General features: G+C 42.4%; 1 protein-coding gene and 1 pseudogene across 2 annotated transcripts in view; both read right to left on the reverse strand.

Moving 5' to 3' along the window:
* The window catches only part of LOC133559714 (formin-2-like), a 140,412-nt pseudogene extending 133,231 nt beyond the window's left edge, over positions 1 to 7,181 (reverse strand).
* An 8,736-nt stretch (positions 7,182 to 15,917) lies between these two features.
* Positions 15,918 to 21,655, reverse strand: part of LOC133559715 (muscarinic acetylcholine receptor M3-like) — a 155,089-nt gene continuing 149,351 nt past the window's right edge. For both annotated transcript variants that reach the window (XM_061911747.1, XM_061911746.1), the window contains exon 3: positions 15,918 to 19,837. In XM_061911747.1, the coding sequence (XP_061767731.1) occupies positions 17,938 to 19,818 (1,881 nt within the window). In that variant the 5' untranslated portion in view covers positions 19,819 to 19,837 and the 3' untranslated portion in view covers positions 15,918 to 17,937. The remainder of the gene's footprint in view (positions 19,838 to 21,655) is intronic.

The following is a 21,655-nucleotide window of genomic DNA, read 5'->3' on the forward strand; positions in this document are numbered from 1 at the left end:
TGTAGAGAGTCAATAAAAAAAACAAAACCTGCCATATTTCAGCATCCAAGAGGAACTTTTGTAACTTTCAACCCGTTTTTGAAAAGGTTTGATTGTCATTTCTGTAGCAAATAAGAGAAAATGACTTTAAATAAGAAATGCAATGGAGAGTGGCGACTTGTCGTGGGTGTACCCCGCCTTCCGCCCGATTGTAGCTGAGATAGGCACCAGCACCCCCCGCCACCCCAAAAGGGAATAAGCGGTAGGAAATGGATGGATGGAATGCAATGGAGAGTTGCTGTAAAAGTCACACGGTGCTGCATTCAATGTCATGTCTCAAATCAAGTAAAAAAAAAGTTCTATTAGATTAAACACGAGTAATTATGTTAAATTTTTGTCAAGTGACCCGCACCTATAGTTGAAAATGCTGCGTCACATTTAGTATGAAATCTAGCACGAGTTTTGAACATGATGAAGAATTTGCAATAAAAAAAAGGCAATAAACCTTTGCAAGAGTGTTTACGTTATTCTTTAAAAAATCCATTATTATTTCCCTGTTGCATAAATATTTGTTGTCTTTTCCCCGCCTGTAGTGGTACTTTGCAGGGATGTGGCGTTCAGGGACATCACGTCTTCCCCGCGTTCATTCTACTCCCAACAGGCCCCGCCTACTCCGGGATATTTTACATTTCAAATGATGTCACTACTAAATTGATACTTAAAAAACGGTGCCGGTGCGTAAAAAAATTATTAAAAAAAAAAAAAAAAGTCAAACATAAATTTTTTTGTATAAAAACAACCTTTTTGTTTCTTTTTCTGGAATGTTGTGACATTCCAGTTAAAGACAGGAATTGTATCAATGAAATAACACAACGACAACATAATTTGTTCTAATAATTGCAACAATACTGAATGTGAAAAAACTTATTGAATTGTATTGTTTGAGCTTCATAATTCCGGGTGTTCGCGAATGCAACATTAGTGACGTGCGATACCCCGGATTTGCTTTCCGATACCAAGTCAAACTGATACCACCGATACTTTGTGCAAATATTCCCAACGTGTCGGCTGAGGTTTAAAAAGTTGTATCTAAAAAATAACAGTAAAACTGTAAGAAAAAAATAAATGGAAAGATGGAATATAAGATACAAGCTATTTGTTAACTATAACACAAATTTTTGTTTTGAAATATATATCTGTTTTTAGCATTTATTTAGGTGGGAAAAAGTTTAGACACCCCTGAACTAAAATATTAGAAGGTCCAAAAGAAGAGGAAAATACACCTAAAATATAAAAACAGTTTAGTTAGTTCAAAAAACAACAAATGTATGAATAAATTAGAAAAATTAAAGCAACCGTAATAAAACAGCTAAAAATGAAACCGAATAAGAATATTTTCCTACAAGCAGACTTTTTGCGATTACACACTCGTATTATTCCTACTTTTATTCCATTCTTAATTGGAGGGGAAAAAACTATTATAACTATAATAATTATTAATAATATACTTAGTCAGCAATAATACAAAGCTGACACAATCATATTATTACTAGTTTTATTCTATTCTTACTTGGGGGAAAAAAAACTATGAAAATGTAACAAAAAAGAAAAATATGAAATGTTCACATTAATAATGAATAATAATAATATATTTAGTCAGCAATAATACAAGGCTGACACAATCATATTATTACTAGTTTTATTCTATTCTTACTTGGGGAAAAAACTGTGAAAATGTAACAAAAAAGAAAAATATGAAATGTTCACATTAATAATTAATAATAATAATATATTTAGTCAGCAATAATACAAAGCTGACACAATCATACTATTACTAGTTTTATTATATTCTTACTTGGGGGGAAAACTGTGAAAATGTAACAAAAAAGAAAAATATGAAATGTTCACATTGATAATTAATAATAATAATATATTTAGTCAGCAATAATACAAAGCTGACACAATCATATTATTACTAGTTTTATTCTATTCTTACTTGGGGGAAAAAAACTGTGAAAATGTAACAAAAAAGAAAAATGTGAAATGTTCACATTAATAATTAATAATAATAATATATTTAGTCAACAATAATACAACGCTGACACAATCATATTATTACTAGTTTTATTCTATTCTTACTTGGGGGAAAAAAACTGTGAAAATGTAACAAAAAAGAAAAATATGAAATGTTCACATTGATAATTAATGATAATAATATATTTAGTCAACAATAATACAAAGCTGACACAATCATATTATTACTAGTTTTATTCTATTCTTACTTGGGGGAAAAAACTGTGAAAATGTAACAAAAAAGAAAAATATGAAATGTTCACATTAATAAATAATAATAATAATATATTTAGTCAACAATAATACAAAGCTGACACAATCATATTATTACTAGTTTTATTCTATTCTTACTTGGGGGGGAAAAAACTGTGAAAATGTAACAAAAAAGAAAAATATGAAATGTTCACATTAATAATTAATAATAATAATATATTTAGTCAGCAATAATACAAAGCTGACACAATCATATTATTACTAGTTTTATTCTATTCTTACTTGGGGGAAAAACTGTGAAAATGTAACAAAAAAGAAAGATATGAAATGTTCACATTGATAATTAATAATAATAATATATTTAGTCAGCAAAAACACAAAGCTGACACAATATCTGTTTTTAGCATTTTTAAAAAATAAAAATAAAAAAGTCAAAAAGTTTGCACACTGTTGAATAAATCATCAAAAGTATTAATTCTTTGATTTGAGAATAGATATTAGAGCATAAAGCTCTGGTATCGGCGGTATCGATATATTTCAGTATGGATCCCTCTGCAACGACTCAAGCCCGAACGTCATTGGTGCACAACCAGGAAGTGCTGTGTTGTTGTTTTGGCTACTGGCTAGCTTAGCGCTGCGGGGAGTGTGAAGTCCACAATGGAGTGGACATTACTCACAAGTCCTTACCTCTACAAAATCCTCTCCAAGAACTTGTGTAGTTATGACTATCCGTGTTGGCGATGGACCTAGGTCTTAGTGCCCACCTCAGCCCTCAGAAGGGTCCAAAAGTCCCTCCCACTCCCCCAAACCTGAAAGCACTGTTTAGACTTAACCTACTTCATCATGGCCACTCACCTGAGAAGATGTCCAGGTAAGATGCCGTGGCCCTGGAGGACCTGGACTGTCCATAATGGGCCCTCCTGGATCCTAGTGTCCAGTAAGCCCCGCCCTTCTCCTGTATCTCCTGCTCGGAGAGGGCAGCCCCGGCTCCGTCCGGTAGGGCGGACCAGTCCTCGGACGTGCCGAGCGGTCCTGCGATGGAGCTGGACCTCTGCTTGCGGGCTCTGCCTTCATGGGCGTCTCCTGCCTCTGCCGAGTCGGTTCTCCTGGGCACGCAGGGACTTGTGAGGGGGGATCCGATGGGGGAGGTGAGTTGCCGGGTGGTGGTCTTCACGTAGGAGGGATGCACTGGGGGGTAGAGCTTGACGGTGGACGGGGTGACGCAGGAAGTCGGTGGAGGCTGGGAAGCACAGCTGCTGTCGGTTGTCGGCAGGCTTATGGATAAACTGCTCTTCTTCCTCAGGGACAGGAAGTCCTCCGCCGGCCCTGAAGACAGATCCATGCTGCTTGCACTCTTGTGAGGACCAGGACTCACAGGCTCCGCCTGAACACGTGGCACACCTGGGTGTTGGCCTTGAGACATCCGGTTTTCCTGCCTGGGTTCGTCCTCGGCGCTCTCATAGGACGTGGTGGTGGTCAAGGTGTCTGGAAAGCTGTAGGTGCTGTTGGTCTTTGGGAAGAGGCTTCCACTGCTCCTCTCGGTGGACGGTCCGCTCTCATTCAGCGACCCAGGAACCGAGGAATCTCTGGACATCGGCCTGCTCTCAGATGCGTTCTTTGGACGGTCCTTGTCCAAGCTAAAAGCCTGATGGGCTAGAACTTTGGTTTTGCCTCCATGGAAAGTCGACTCCTCGCCCGATTGGATCTTCATGGCTTCCTGGATGTCCGAGAGCAGGTCCTCGGTGTCGGCTGCGGCCGAGTGAAAACTGTAGAGGTCTACATCCGATCCAGAGCCGGTCCTGAGGCGCATGTTGTCCAGGATGGATTGTTGGCTTCCTGCGGTCAAGCGGCTTAGCTCGCCCTCCAAATCCGACAGCATTCCTATCTCATCAGCTGACAGGCTCGCTCTCAGCTTAAGGTCTGATTTCCCAGCCTGAGCCGAGCGCTCGTCCTCCGGCAAGTCATCCTTGAACATTCCCTTGGCCTTTGAACTCTTCCTGATCTTCATCCCGGAGAAGACCGAAACCTTGGAATCCGACTTCGATTTCCCACCCGCTTTGTTGGCCTTGCTGGACTTTTTGGATTTCTTGTCCGCTTCTCCGCCATCGCACGATCCATCCTTCCCACCGCCGCCGTCGCCGCCTTTCTTCTGCTTGGCCTCCTGGTTGCCCATGCTCCGGAGCAGGCGCACCCCCCTGGCTAGGAGGCCATGCTGCTGGGGTCGAGGCTGGCCCTGACACGGGGTGTCCTGGCGGGCTCCTGCGCCTGACCCCGCCTGCTTCCCCGGCAGAGTGGGAGGCAGCTGTGAGGATGATGCTGAAGCTGAGAGGAGGCGGAGACTGGCGGTGACAGCCTCAGGCTCCCCTCGCTCGCCCCCCCTCCCAGTCAGGACTCCCCTCTCCTTTTGCTTCCCCCCCTCCTTCCTGTCCCCGCCTGCCCCCATCCACTCCGGTCTGTTGCATAACGGGCTGCTGTCGGAGCGAGCGAGTGGGGGAGGATGCTGTTGTTGTTGTTGTTGTTGTTGTTGTTTGCGCAACACGCCGGTGACGCTGCTCTTCCTGCGGTCCTTGAAGGTGCTGGTGAAGAAACTCTCCTTCAGAAAGGGGACTTGGGTCTCCACAGTCTTGATGGTGTGCATGGTGACCGCTCATCCGGGGAGACAGGCTGAGGAGACACCATCAATCAATCAATCAATGTTTATTTATATAGCCCCAAATCACAAATGTCTCAAAGGACTGCACAAATCATTACGACTACAACATCCTCGGAAGAACCCACAAAAGGGCAAGGAAAACTCACACCCAGTGGGCAGGGAGAATTCACATTCACACACACATTTCTTTCTTTGCTTTTTTTATAAGATCTTCATGGTATCGCTCAAAAAAGACAAGAAAAAGTAACATTTTTTATGTCAAATTGAATTGATTTATTTACAGATAATTTTATATGACATTAATGTTTCTTTTCTTAATATCAGAGTTCTTTCTGCAAAATGGTCATCTCTAGAAGTTTACAGTTTATGGACAGGGACCCACGTTATATATATATATGTATATATATATATATATATGTATATATATATATATATATATATATACATACATATATATATATATATATATATATATATATATATATATATATATATATATATATATGTGTGTGTATACACTATATTTTTAAATATTCAATATAGGTTATATATATATATATATATATATATATATATATATATATAACCTATATTGAATATTAAAATGATAGTGTATTATATATATATATATATATATATATATATATATATATATATATATATGTATGTATATATATATATATATATATATATATATATATATTGAATATTTAAAAATATGGTGTATTTATATAGTGTTATATATTACACTATATAAATACAGTATATAAATACACTATATTTTTAAATATTTTATATATATATATATATATGTGTGTGTGTGTGTATACACTATATTTTTAAATATTCAATATAGGTTATATATATATATATACATAACCTATATTGAATATTAAAATTATAGTGTATATATATATATATATATAAATACACTATATTTTTAAATATTCAATATAGGTTATATATATATGTATATATATATAAAAAACATATTGAATATTCAATATATGTTATATTAAATACATATATATATATATGTGTGTGTGTATATAACATATATTGAATATTTAAAAATATGGTGTATTTATATAGTGTTTTATATATATATCTATATATATATAGATATATATATATATTACACTATATAAATACAGTATATAAATACACTATATTTTTAAATATTCAATATATGTTATATATGTATATATATATATATTACACTTATAAATACATACATTTTCTAAATATTCAATAAATATTTTATTTATACAATATATACTTATATTTTTTAATCAAATAAAAAAATGGTGTAATATTACACATTTAAAAATAGAAAATTGCGAATCATTGTATTTTTTGTATATCGTTCTTTTTAAACTTTATGTTAACTCAGGTTGATACTTCAAAGCAGGCCGACATAAAAATATTAAGTTGGATTTGATTTTGAGCAGATGGCATGAATACACTTAATGACAGTAATAATAATATTGCTACTTGTACTATGACTACAGTAAAAATAATGCAATCATGATCCTCCAATGACGATAATTAGAAAAGTGATTTGAGTGATTATTTCCCAGACTTTTTGTCAACTGACCCAACATCATTTCATGAACATTTTCCTTAAGCTGATGCCGAGGTTTAAAAAGACATGAGAAGTCACTTTGATGATATTTACATATTTTCACTCGCTCCATACACTCGGTTCTACCCCCAACAGGATATAAAAACCATAACTGGACAGTAAAACTAAGCTTGACTTGTTATCAGTAACTCATACAAGCGGCCAAGTAAGTATTGCAGACAGGAAAAGTAGTCGATACAATTTAAATGTCATCGGACAACAGCTGAACTTACCTAACTTCTACTTTTCAACAAGCTCGACCAGAGATTTGCTGCTAGTTTTCTCCTTGAAGTACTTTAAGGACCACATGTTAGGGCGTGGTGCAGGACAAGCAAACTCAAGTCAAACCAACAAGAACTAGTCGACCTTTTAGTAGAAATGCAAACACGGTCCACCGCTGGACTTTTTACCGAGCTTGTCGTGATGGAAGTGAAATGAGAAGATGTGAAATAAGGAGCGAGGACTTGCCTGAGTGCAGCAGACGGCGTGAAGAGCAGCGGACAGAGCAGCGTTTGTCCTCTTGTGAGAGACTCTCCTCGGTCACATGGACTGTCTTCATCGTCACATGTCTGCCGTCCTCACGCGCCGTCATCGGCCCGCTCATCACAATGCAAGCACTATTCTTAGCGTGAGCAGGCTGTCTTTGCACACTGCTGCTGCTGCTGCCGGGTAGAAGACAGGAAGTGACCAGGTGTGTCACCTGCTGCTGGCTCCTCCCACCAATCAGCACACACCTGAGTCCTCATTCCCAATAGGTTATATCTTCACGTCCTCCCCTGAAAGGTTGCCGGATGTCCTGTTGTCATCATTCCCAAAAGGTATCTTCACCTCCTCCCCTGAAAGGTTGCCAGATGTCCTGTTGTCATCATTCCCAAAAGGTGATGTCTTCACGTCCTCCCCTAAAAGGTTGCCAGATGTCCTGTTGTCATCATTCCCAATAGGTAGATATCTTCACCTCCTCCACTGTAAGGTTGCCAGATTTCCTGTTGTCATCATTCCCAATAGGTGATGTCTTCACGTCCTCCCCTGAAAGGTTGCAAGATGTTCTGTTGTCATCATTCCCAATAGGTAGATATCTTCACCTCCTCCACTGAAAGGTTCCCAGATGTCCTGTTGTCATCATTCCCAATAGATGATATCTTCTCGTCCTCCACTGAAAGGTTGCCAGATGTCCTGTTGTCATCATTCCCAATAGATGATATCTTCTCGTCCTCCACTGAAAGGTTCCCAGATGTCCTGTTGTCATCATTCCCAATAGATGATATCTTCTCGTCCTCCACTGAAAGGTTGCCAGATGTCCTGTTGTCATCATTCCCAATAGGTGATATCTTCTCGTCCTCCACTGAAATGTTGCCAGGTGTCCTGTTGTCATCATTCCCAATAGGTGATATCTTCTCGTCCTCCACTGAAATGTTGCCAGGTGTCCTGTTGTCATCATTCCCAATAGGTAGATATCTTCACGTCCTCCCCTGAAAGGTTGCCAGATGTCCTGTTGTCATCATTCCCAATAGGTAGATATCTTCACCTCCTCCCCTGAAAGGTTGCCAGATGTCCTGTTGTCATCATTCCCAAAAGGTGATGTCTTCACGTCCTCCCCTAAAAGGTTGCCAGATGTCCTGTTGTCATCATTCCCAATAGGTGATGTCTTCACGTCCTCCCCTAAAAGGTTGCCAGATGTCCTGTTGTCATCATTCCCAATAGGTGATGTCTTCACGTCCTCCCCTAAAAGGTTGCCAGATGTCCTGTTGTCATCATTCCCAATAGGTGGATATTTTCACCTCCTCCCCTGAAAGGTTGCCAGATGTCCTGTTGTCATCATTCCCAAAAGGTGATGTCTTCACGTCCTCCCCTAAAAGGTTGCCAGATGTCCTGTTGTCATCATTCCCAATAGGTAGATATCTTCACCTCCTCCACTGTAAGGTTGCCAGATTTCCTGTTGTCATCATTCCCAATAGGTGATGTCTTCACGTCCTCCCCTGAAAGGTTGCAAGATGTTCTGTTGTCATCATTCCCAATAGGTAGATATCTTCACCTCCTCCACTGTAAGGTTGCCAGATGTCCTGTTGTCATCATTCCCAATAGGTGATGTCTTCACGTCCTCCCCTGAAAGGTTGCAAGATGTTCTGTTGTCATCATTCCCAATAGGTAGATATCTTCACCTCCTCCACTGAAAGGTTCCCAGATGTCCTGTTGTCATCATTCCCAATAGATGATATCTTCTCGTCCTCCACTGAAAGGTTGCCAGATGTCCTGTTGTCATCATTCCCAATAGGTGATATCTTCTCGTCCTCCACTGAAATGTTGCCAGGTGTCCTGTTGTCATCATTCCCAATAGGTAGATATCTTCACGTCCTCCCCTGAAAGGTTGCCAGATGTCCTGTTGTCATCATTCCCAATAGGTAGATATCTACCTTTCAGTGGAGGACGAGAAGATATCATCTATTGGGAATGATGACAACAGGACATCTGGGAACCTTTCAGTGGAGGAGGTGAAGATATCTACCTATTGGGAATGATGACAACAGAACATCTTGCAACCTTTCAGGGGAGGACGTGAAGATATCTACCTATTGGGAATGATGACAACAGGACATCTGGCAAACTTTTAGGGGAGGACGTGAAGATATCACCTATTGGGAATGATGACGACAAGACATCTGGCAACCTTTCAGTGGAGGACGAGAAGATATCACCTATTGGGAATGATGACAACAGGACATCTGGCAACCTTTCAGGGGAGGACGAGAAGATATCACCTATTGGGAATGATGACAACAGGACAACTGGCAACATTTTAGGGGAGGACGTGAAGACATCACCTTTTGGGAATGATGACAACAGGACATCTGGCAACCTTTCAGTAGAGGACGAGAAGATATCTACCTATTGGGAATGTTGACAACAGGACATCTGGCAACATTTCAGGGGAGGACGTGAAGACATCACCTATTGGGAATGATGACAACAGGACATCTGGCAACCTTTCAGTGGAGGACGAGAAGATATCACCAATTGGGAATGATGACAACAGGACATCTGGCAACCTTTCAGGGGAGGACGTGAAGATATCTACCTATTGGGAATGATGACAACAGGACATCTGGCAACATTTTAGGGGAGGACGTGAAGACATCACCTTTTGGGAATGATGACAACAGGACATCTGGCAACCTTTCAGGGGAGGACGTGAAGACATCACCTATTGGGAATGATGACAACAGGACATCTGGCAACCTCTTAGGGGAGGACGTGAAGACATCACCTATTGGGAATGATGACAACAGGACATCTGGCAACCTTTTAGGGGTGGACGTGAAGACATCACCTTTTGGGAATGATGACAACAGGATATCTGGCAACCTTTCAGGGGAGGACGTGAAGATATCTACGTATTGGGAATGATGACAACAGGACATCTGGCAACCTTTCAGGGGAGGACGTGAAGACATCACCTATTGGGAATGATGACAACAGGACATCTGGCAACCTTTCAGTGGAGGACGAGAAGATATCACCTATTGGGAATGATGACAACAGGACATCTGGCAACCTTTTAGGGGAGGACGTGAAGACATCACCTTTTGGGAATGATGACAACAGGACATCTGGCAACCTTTCAGGGGAGGACGTGAAGATATCTACGTATTGGGAACGATGACAACAGGACATCTGGCAACCTTTCAGGGGAGGACGTGAAGACATCACCTATTGGGAATGATGACAACAGGACATCTGGCAACCTTTCAGTGGAGGACGAGAAGATATCACCAATTGGGAATGATGACAACAGGACATCTGGCAACCTTTCAGTGGAGGACGAGAAGATATCACCTATTGGGAATGATGACAACAGGACATCTGGCAACCTTTCAGTGGAGGATGAGAAGATATCACCTATTGGGAATGATGACAACAGGACATCTGGCAACCTTTTAGGGGAGGACGTGAAGACATCACCTATTGGGAATGATGACAACAGGACATCTGGCAACCTTTTAGGGGAGGACGTGAAGACATCACCTATTGGAAATGATGACAACAGGACATCTGGCAACCTTTTAGGGGAGGACGTGAAGACATCACCTTTTGGGAATGATGACAACAGGACATCTGGCAACCTTTCAGTGGAGGACAAGAAGATATCACCTATTGGGAATGATGACAACAGGACATCTGGCAACCTTTCAGTGGAGGATGAGAAGATATCACCTATTGGGAATGATGACAACAGGACATCTGGCAACCTTTTAGGGGAGGACGTGAAGACATCACCTATTGGGAATGATGACTACAGGACATCTGGCAAACTTTCAGTGGAGGACAAGAAGATATCACCTATTGGGAATGATGACAACACGACATCTGGCAACCTTTCAGTGGAGGATGAGAAGATATCACCTATTGGGAATGATGACAACAGGACATCTGGCAACCTTTTAGGGGAGGACGTGAAGACATCACCTATTGGGAATGATGACAACAGGACATCTGGCAACCTTTTAGGGGAGGACGTGAAGACATCACCTATTGGGAATGATGACAACAGGACATCTGGCAACCTTTCAGTGGAGGACGAGAAGATATCACCTATTGGGAATGATGACAACAGGACATCTGGCAACCTTTTAGGGGAGGACTTTGTTACGGAGCGTTTTTCCCACTCCAGACTGGGCCCCCTGTGCTGAAAACAAAGTTTCCTTGTACTTGTGCAAAAAACAATAAAGACCTGCAGGTCCCTTTCAAGGTTCCTCATTGTTTTCCCATTGGGTGGAGTTTTTCCTTGCCCTGTTGTGGGATCTGATCCCAGGATGTCCTGGTGGCTTGTGCAGCCCTTTGAGACACTGGTGATTTAGGGCTATACAAGTCAACTTTGATTGATTGATTGAAATGTTCTCACGTCGGAAGAACAAATACTTAATATTAGATTAAACGGGTAAATACAAATACAACAATTAAAGCTGCAAGCAGCGTTGGTCGGGTCCGCCTTTGGCCGCTGCCAAGCCCTGGTCTAAGTCAGACCTACATAAAGGTCTTTGTTTCATGTCTGTACGACATTCCTAACAGAAGTTACGAGCAGTTTTGTCCGGGTATTTTCCTAGGGGGCGCTGAAGCGCAATTTTGACTTTTGGGGTTTGGTTTTTTTATCAAAAGGGTTCAATCTCTCTCCTGTGCGAGTTTGAAGCCGAAACGACATACGCACTCGGAGGAGTTTACGTTTGAAAAAGGTGACGGCTTTTTACAAAACTTTTATTTTGAAGGGGTAATTTTTAACTTCCTATTGATTTTAACTGAAAGATGCCAATCATCAAAATGTAGGTCTAAGTGAGACCTACATTGAGGTCTTTGTTTCATGTCTGTACGACATTCCTAACAGAAGTTACAAGCAGTTTTGTCTGGGTTTTTTCCTAGGGGGCGCTGGAGCGCAATTTTGACTTTTGGGGTTTGGTTTTTTATCAAAAGGGTTCAATCTCTCTCCTGTGCGAGTTTGAAGCCGAAACGACAAACACACTCGGAGGAGTTTACGTTTGAAAAAGGTGACAGCTTTTTACAAAACTTTTATTTTGAAGGGGTATTTTTTTTAACTTCCTGTTGATTTTAACTGAAGGATGCCAATTATCAAAATGTAGGTCTAAGTGAGACCTACATTGAGGTTTTTGTTTCATGTCTGTCCGACATTCCTACCAGAAGTTACAAGCAGTTTTATCTGTTTCCTCTTCCTAGGAGCAGTATTTTCTGTGTTTAATTAAAAAATTGCAATAGAGCACAATTTTGAGTTTTAAGGTTTGTCTTTTTCACTAGATCACAATTTTTTGCCAGTCCTGATGTGTGTGCCAAGTTGGGTGAGTTTTGAAGCATTTTAAGGGGGTCAAATTTCAGTTCAAAGAGGCAAAAATTGAATTTTTGGCAAAAATTTTGTTTTGAAGGGTTTTTTTGCCAACTTCCTGTTGATTTTTGCTATAGAGAGTTCAATTGGAAATGTAGGTCTAAGTGAGACCTACATTGAGGTTTTTGTTTCATGTCTGTCCGACATTCCTACCAGAAGTTACAAGCAGTTTTATCTGTTTCCTCTTCCTAGGAGCAGTTTTTTCTGTGTTTTATTAAAAAATTGCAATAGAGCGCAATTTTGAGTTTTAAGGTTTGTTTTTTTCACTAGATCGCAATTTTTGCCAGTCCTGATGTGTGTACCAAGTTTGGTGAGTTTTGAAGCATTTTAAGGGGGTCAAATTTCAGTTCAAAGAGGCAAAAATTTATTTTTTTGCGAAAATGTTGTTTTGAAGGGGTTTTTGCCAACTTCCTGTTGATTTTTGCGGTAGAGGGTTCAATTGGAAATGTTGGTCTAAGCGAGACCTACATTGAGGTTTTTGTTTCATGTCTGTCCGACATCCCTACCAGAAGTTACAAGCAGTTTTATCTGTTTCCTCTTCCTAGGAGCAGTTTTTTCTGTGTTTTATTAAAAAATTGCAATAGAGCGCAATTTTGAGTTTTAAGGTTTGTTTTTTTCACTAGATCGCAATTTTTGCCAGTCCTGATGTGTGTACCAAGTTTGGTGAGTTTTGAAGCATTTTAAGGGGGTCAATTTTCAGTTCAAAGAGGCAAAAATTTATTTTTTTGCGAAAATGTTGTTTTGAAGGGGTTTTTGCCAACTTCCTGTTGATTTTTGCGGTAGAGGGTTCAATTGGAAATGTTGGTCTAAGCGAGACCTACATTGAGGTTTTTGTTTCATGTCTGTCCGACATCCCTACCAGAAGTTACAAGCAGTTTTATCTGTTTCCTCTTCCTAGGAGCAGTTTTTTCTGTGTTTTATTAAAAAATTGCAATAGAGTGCAATTTTGAGTTTTAAGGTTTAGTTTTTTCACTAAATCGCAATTTTTGCCAGTCCTGATGTGTGTGCCAAGTTTGGTGAGTTTTGAAGCATTTTAAGGGGGTCAAATTTCAGTTCAAAGAGGCAAAATTGAATTTTTTGCAAAAATTTTGTTTTGAAGGGGTTTTTGCCAACTTCCTGTTGATTTTTGCTATAGAGGGTTCAATTGGAAATGTAGGTCTAAGCGAGACCTACATTGAGGTTTTTTGTTTCATGTCTATCCGACATTCCTACCAGAAGTTACAAGCAGTTTTATCTGTTTCCTCTTCCTAGGAGCAGTTTTTTCTGTGTTTTATTAAAAAATTGCAATAGAGTGCAATTTTGAGTTTTAAGGTTTGGTTTTTTCACTAGATCGCAATTTTTGCCAGTCCTGATGTGTGTGCCAAGTTTGGTGAGTTTTGAAGCATTTTAAGGGGGTCAAATTTCAGTTCAAACAGGCAAAAATTGAATTTTTTGCAAAAATTTAGATTTGAAGGGGTTTTTGCCAACTTCCTGTTGATTTTTGCTAAGAGGGTTCTAATTGGAAATGTAGGTCTAAGTGAGACCTACATTGAGGTTTTTGTTTCATGTCTATCCGACGTTCCTGCCAGAAGTTACAAGCAGTTTTATCTGTTTCCTCTTCCTAGGAGCAGTTTTTTCTGTGTTTTATTAAAAAATTGCAATAGAGCGCAATTTTGAGTTTTAAGGTTAGTTTTTTTCACTAGATTGCAATTTTTGCCAGTCCTGATGTGTGTGCCAAGTTTGGTGAGTTTTGAATTTCATTTCAAAGAGGCAAAAATTTATTTTTTTGCAAAAAAATTGTTTTGAAGGGGTTTTTGCCAACTTCCTGTTGATTTTTGCTATAAAGGGTTCAATTGAAAATGTAGGTCTAAGCGAGACCTACATTGAGGTTTTTGTTTCATGTCTGTCCGACATCCCTACCAGAAGTTACAAGCAGTTTTATCTGTTTCCTCTTCCTAGGAGCAGTTTTTTCTGTGTTTTATTAAAAATTGCAATAGAGCACAATTTTGAGTTTTAAGGTTTGTTTTTTTCACTAGATCGCAATTTTTGCCAGTTCTGATGTGTGTGCCAAGTTTGGTGAGTTTTGAAGCATTCTAAGGGGGTCAAATGTCAGTTCAAGAGGCAAAAATTTAATTTTTTGCAAAAATTTTGTTTTGAAGGGGTTTTTGCCAACTTCTTGTTGATTTTTGCTATAGAGGGTTCAATTGGAAATGTAGGTCTAAGCGAGACCTACATTGAGGTTTTTGTTTCATGTCCGTCCGACATTCCTACCAGAAGTTACAAGCAGTTTTATCTGTTTCCTCTTCCTAGGAGCAGTTTTTTCTGTGTTTTATTAAAAACTTGCAATAGAGCGCAATTTTGAGTTTTAAGGTTTGTTTTTTCCACTAAATTGCAATTTTTGCCAGTCCTGATGAGTGTGCCAAGTTTGGTGAGTTTTGAAGCATTTTAAGGGGGTCAAATTTTTAGTTCAAAGAGGCAAAAATGGAATTTTTTGCAAAAATTTTGTTTTGAAGGGGTTTTTGCCAACTTCCTGTTGATTTTTGCTATAGAAGGTTCTAATTGGAAATGTAGGTCTAAGTCAGACCTACATAGAGGTTTTTGTTTCATGTCTCTACGACATTCCTAACTGAAGTTACAAGCAGTCTGTTTTTTGTCTCTTCCTAGTCACTTTTTCTTTCCTTCCTAGGGGGCGCTAGCACGCAATTTTGATTTTTCTGGTTTGGCTGCCTAATATGTTGGGAAGGTTTGCTATACCGACGTGTGTCAAATTTGGTGAGTTTTGAAGCATGTTAAGGGGGTAAAAATACAGCGCCTAGTCGAGTATAGGTGCGGAAGAAAGAAAGAATAATAATAAAACACAGCAGTTTCAATAGGTTCCTTTGCCCATAGGCAGGGCGGACCCTAATAAAAGTAGTTGGGTGAGATGCTTTTTTATGAAATTCTAGGCATATGCTAATTATTTAGCGAAACAAGTTTGACCCGGTGGAAATTCTAGACATGTGCTAATAAAAATAATATTTTGTGAAAGGAGTTTGCCCCGGCAGTAATTCTAGTCAGGTGCATACTATATACCTGGCGGCAATTCAAGGAAATACGGTATTCCCTACAATTGACCGCCAAATTCTAAGTTGTTCAACTTCTTTAAGTTCATCAATTCATGGTACACGTCGGGCCAAAAGTTGAGTGTTCATCTTTTAAAGAATGAATATTGGAGGGATGTGACACAACTGGTGAAGTAGCAGAATCAATGTCCGCCAGTCGCTTCCCTCGCTACGTCAGATCTAGGAAATCTCCCCCCCCCCCGGCGATCCTGACTGCTTCATTATTTTCTGCCATCTGGAAGGAGTTGGCAATGCCCTTGAGCCCAGATCCTTGTGTGGCGCTCAACCGACTCCCAGGATCTGGCCAGAGTCAGGTTTGCAAAACACTCAGGAATGGAGCTACTCCGAGGTGTACCTAATAATGTGTCTTGTAGATGTGTCAAAAATGAAGCCACGCCTTCTTTTGGACCATTTATTGACTTAAAACATGATTGGCATACTTTTGATATAAAAAATAAAATAAAATGCATTCACTATGTTTACATTCCCAGTGTTAAAGAACCAAATGTTAGTTTTACAAATCTTTGCAATGGGTGCATATCAAATATCAAGTGACAAAAAGGATTTAAACTTGTTTAGTTTTTTTTTAAATACAACACATAAACAATACAAGAGTACACACTGTATTTTAAAGATGTCATCATTTACCCAATCAAACTGTAAAGATCTTTAAAAAGCAGGGTTTTGAACTGCTGTACCGAACTTGGCCACCAGAGGGCAGTAAAGAAGTGTCCGTCTTTATAAACAAATTGGGACAGATATTCATTAAAATAATTATGTGGGATGTGATCAAAAAATGGCGTTGAGGGGTTCCGGTTTGGTGACCGCAGGATTAGGTCTCTGCTTTTTGCAGATGATGTGGTCCTGATGGCTTCATCTGACCGGGATCTTCAGCTCTCGCTGGATCGGTTCGCAGCCGAGTGTGAAGCGACCGGAATGAGAATCAGCACCTCCAAGTCCCAGTCCATGGTTCTCGCCCGGAAAAGGGTGGAATGCCATCTCCGGGTTGGGGAGGAGACCCTGCCCCAAGTGGAGGAGTTCAAGTACCTAGGAGTCTTGTTCACGAGTGAGGGAAGAGTGGATCGTGAGATCGACAGGCGGATCGGTGCGGCGTCTTCAGTAATGCGGACGTTGTACCGATCCGTTGTGGTGAAGAAGGAGCTGAGCCGGAAGGCAAAGCTCTCAATTTACCGGTCGATCTACGTTCCCATCCTCACCTATGGTCATGAGCTTTGGGTCATGACCGAAAGTATAAGATCACGAGTACAAGCGGCCCAAATGAGTTTCCAGGTCTCTCCCTTAGGGTGAGAAGCTCTGCCATCCAGGAGGAACTCAAAGTAAAGCCGCTGCTCCTCCACATCGAGAGGAGCCAGATGAGGTGGTTCGGGCATCTGGTCAGGATGCCACCCGAACGCCTCCCTAGGGAGGTGTTTAGGGCACGTCCAACCGGTAGGAGGCCACGGGGAAGACCCAGGACACGTTGGGAAGACTATGTCTCCCGGCTGGCCTGGGAACGCCTCGGGATCCCCCGGGAAGAGCTAGACGAAGTGGCTGGGGAGAGGGAGGTCTGGGTTTCCCTGCTTAGGCTGTTGCCCCCGCGACCCGACCTCGGATAAGCGGAAGATGATGGATGGTGATCAAAAAATGGTATATCAGTACCTTTTTTAAAATGTTTAATCACGTTTGGAATCAGACAAATAATCACCAACACCAATGTCCCTCATTAGCCACCAGAGGGCGCCATTGCTTCACTACAACAATGCTACTCTTCTAAATCATTTTGATGCCGACTTTGAAGGCAGTTCAAGAACATTAACGTGTGTGCGTGTGTGTGTGTGTGTGTGTGTGTGCGCGTGTGTGTGTGTGTTTTCTACCCACAAGAGAATGGCGTCACTGTATATTGAGAGAGGAAGAAGACCACCAGGACTGTACTGGCTGTCATCACATTGAACACAAGAGCAGGATTTCACTGAATATTCACATCTCATATTCATTAGCAGAAGACTGGCTCAAAAAGGTTCAGGAATATTAACAAAAAACACAAATAAAAACCACCTGAATATCACAAGTAAGAACATCTGCAGAATATTTGTACCCCATCACACGCGACTTCTAGGAAGCAGGACGGCAATGAACAGGGAGGTCGGTGAACACAACACAACTTTCATTCACGCAAAGTTGTGTTTTTCAAGGCCTTAAACGCACGTTTACGAATGCAGCTAGCCACAAAAAAGAGGAAACTGTGTGACAACCTTGAAGCCTCCAGTCAATTGCACTTAAATACTTCTTACCCACTGACAAGTTCTGTTTGAAGCCCTTTTCCAGGTGCAGGAAGCTGTCCTCCCAGACCCTTGTGGAGCACACATGGACAAACTTGCTATGGTGGAAGAGACTTTGAAAAGCTTTCATTCCAGCAACCGTGTCCTCCTTTTTACGTGGATTCTCTGGGAATCCTCCTGTGGAAGACCACCGACTGCCGCTGCTGGAACTGCTGCTTTCTCCGCCTCTTCTGGTCCCAGCGACACAGCAGGATCATCTTGAAGGTGGTGCGGAAGGTCTTGTTGCACAGGGCGTAGCACATGGGGTTGACGGTGCTGTTGACGTAGCACAGCCAGTAGCCCACCGCCCACAACGTGTCCGGGATGCAGCCCTTGCAGAAAGCGTTGATGAGGACCATGATGTTGTACGGCGTCCACGTGATTATGAACGCAAAGAGGATGGCGCTCAGGGTCTGGGCGGCCTTCTTCTCCTTGACCAGAGACATGCGCTTCCTCTTAGAGATCTGAGTCCGAGCGCGGGCGGCGAAACGCTTGGCCAGAGCCGCCTCCTTGAAGGACATGGGGACGGTTGGGGATCGGGTGGGCTCACTGGCCGTTGCGGTTGCGTCCGCAGACGTTGCTGGCGTCCCATCCAGGGAGTTGTGGGTCGCCCGGATAGTCGGCATGGACTGTACCTTGCGGGAACAGAAGCGTTGGTGGTAGCTGTTTTCCACATTTCGGCTCGTCGCGTCTCGGTTAACTTCCGTCCCCCTCAGTGGGTCCTGCTCTGAGGCTTCATCCAGATCCTCGCAGGAAGTGAGCTGAGAGTCGACAGCAGCTTTCATTCCTGGCAGGCTGAGAACGATAGAGAAGATAGTGTGGCTTTCTCTAACACCGCAGTCTTCGTCATCTGATGACCCAGACTGGTCTAGTGAGAGTGCATTTTCGTTGTTGTTCCAGCTGTCGCAACTGCTTTGATCGGGGTCACCCTCGCCTTGGCGTATGCTGCCAGGTCTCAATGATCGAACCCCCGGCCAGCAGTGGAGGCGACTGACAAGCTCTCGACAGGCGCTCTTTCTTTGGGACAACCTGGTCAGCTCGTAGCTGCTGCAGCTTCTGGTACTGCCGGTTTGACGCACGAACCGAGCTCTGTTGACGCCGCCGTTTTTCGCCGCAATCCTGCCGCCGCGGGCCCCCGAGCCCTGCAGTCCCGCCAGCTCTTTGGAGCGGTTCTCGGTCTCCTTGTAGATGCGCCAGTAGAGGACACTCATGATGGTGACGGGCAGGTAGAAAGCCGCCATGGCAGTGCAGAAGGTGATGGTGGGCTGCTGGAGGAACTGGATGTAGCATTTATCAGACGGCACCGTCCTTTGGCCTTCAAAGTACTGCCACAGGAGGATGGCGGGGGCCCATAGAACCAGAGACACGAACCAGGCCAAGCCGATCATGATCCCGGCTCGTTTTGTTGTCCGTTTGGCCCGGTAAGTCAGGGGCCTGGTGACAGAAAAGTAGCGGTCAAAGCTGATGACCAGGAGGTTCATCACTGAAGCGTTGCTGGCGACATAGTCGATAGCCAGCCACAGGTCACAGGCCCAGTTCCCTAAGGCCCAGTAGCCCATCACCAGATAGGCGGTGTACAGGTTCATGGAGATGACCCCGATGATGAGGTCTGCTACGGCCAAGCTCAGCAGGAAGTAGTTATTCACCGTCTTGAGCTGGCGGTTCACCTTGAAGGACACCACCACCAGGATGTTCCCGATGATGGTGACCAGGGAGAGCATCCCCGTCAGCAGCACGATGAGCACCACCTGCCAGACCGTGTGCCCGCCCAGAGGATCCGGAAGTGACGTTTCATTGCCGGCCTGTGATCCCCAGGTCAGGTTCCAGAGGGAAATGGCGGGGGAGGAGTTGTCACCGGGCGTGTTCGGGGGGAAAAGCAACCAGGGTGAGGTTCCTACTTGGTGGAGAGCATTGGATTGTGGGTAAGATCCCGCTGCGGGGGGCGAGGTGTTGGGTATGAGGAAGAGACCAGGGTTTGTGCTGTTGGAGGGCATCGTTGTGTCCGGGCATATTCTGAAAAGACAAAAAGAAATCAGTGAGAAAAGGTGCAGTTGCACTAAATGTCCAGCAGATGGTGCCAGAGTGTCAATGTACAGTGGAAACTGTCCTCAGCTGGATCAATGTACAGTGGAAACTGTCCTCAGCTGGATCAATGTACAGTACAGTAGAAACTGTCCTCAGCTGGATCAATATACAGTAGAAACTGTCCTCAGTTGGATCAATGTACAGTAGAAACTGTCTTCAGCTGGATCAATGTACAGTAGAAACTGTCCTCAGCTGAATCAATGTACAGTAGAAACTGTCCTCAGCTGGATCAATGTACAGTACAGTGGAAACTGTCCTCAGCTGGATCAATGTACAGTGGAAACTGTCCTCAGCTGGATCAATGTACAGTACAGTAGAAACTGTCCTCAGCTGGATCAATATACAGTAGAAACTGTCCTCAGTTGGATCAATGTACAGTAGAAACTGTCTTCAGCTGGATCAATGTACAGTAGAAACTGTCCTCAGCTGAATCAATGTACAGTAGAAACTGTCCTCAGCTGGATCAATGTACAGTAGAAACTGTCCTCAGCTGGATCAATGTACAGTACAGTAGAAACTGTCCTCAGCTGGATCAATGTACAGTAGAAACTGTCCTCAGCTGGATCAATGTACAGTACAGTAGCAACTGTCCTCAGCTGGATCAATGTACAGTAGAAACTGTCTTCAGCTGGATCAATGTACAGTAGAAACTGTCCTCAGCTGGATCAATGTACAGTAGAAACTGTCCTTAGCTGGATCAATGTACAGTAGAAACTGTCCTCAGCTGGATCAATGTACAGTAGAAACTGTCTTCAGCTGCATCAATGTACAGTAGAAACTGTCCTCAGCTGGATCAATGTACAGTAGAAACTGTCCTCAGCTGCATCAATGTACAGTGGAAACTGTCCTCAGCTGAATCAATGTACAGTAGAAACTGTCCTCAGCTGGATCAATGTACAGTAGAAACTGTCCTCAACTGGATCAATGTACAGTAGAAACTGTCCTCAGGTGGATCAATGTACAGTGGAAACTGTCCTCAGCTGGATCAATGTACAGTAGAAACTGTCCTCAGCTGGATCAATGTACAGTACAGTAGAAACTGTCCTCAGCAGCATCAATGTACAGTGGAAACTGTCCTCAGCTGGATCAATGTACAGTAGAAACTGTCCTCAGCTGAATCAATGTACAGTAGAAACTGTCCTCAGCTGGATCAATGTACAGTAGAAACTGTCCTCAGCTGGATCAATGTACAGTACAGTAGAAACTGTCCTCAGCTGGATCAATGTACGGTAGAAACTGTCCTCAGCTGGATCAATGTACAGTACAGTAGAAACTGTCCTCAGCTGGATCAATGTACAGTAGAAACTGTCCTCAGCTGGATCAATGTACAGTAGAAACTGTCTTCAGCTGGATCAATGTACAGTACAGTACTTTGGATCAAAGTACAGTACTTAGCTGGATCAATGAAGACCACAGCGAGTACCTGGTGTTAATCAATGCAGGTGACAGATTGTTCTTCACAACATATAACATAGGATTTTCTGTAAGTGTAACAATGATCTGGAGTGCATGAGAAAGCTCGTGGGATGGCTGTCTAGGACTCCATGTTTCTAGAAGCATATTGCGCAACACCCAACCAATGCTGACGGAGCAAAAAGTGCTGAGTCAGCAGTCATGGAGCTAATAAGGTGACATGCATGACTTTCACACCTGGCAACTGGCAACCTTTTAGAGTGCATGCAGCTCTAGATTGAGCTCTAAAGCGTGCATCGCTGCCTCTTGTGCAGGTCAGGAGGTCGCCTACAG

Source organism: Nerophis ophidion, linkage group LG09 (genome assembly GCF_033978795.1).
Source record: "Nerophis ophidion isolate RoL-2023_Sa linkage group LG09, RoL_Noph_v1.0, whole genome shotgun sequence".
NCBI lineage: Eukaryota > Metazoa > Chordata > Actinopteri > Syngnathiformes > Syngnathidae > Nerophis > Nerophis ophidion.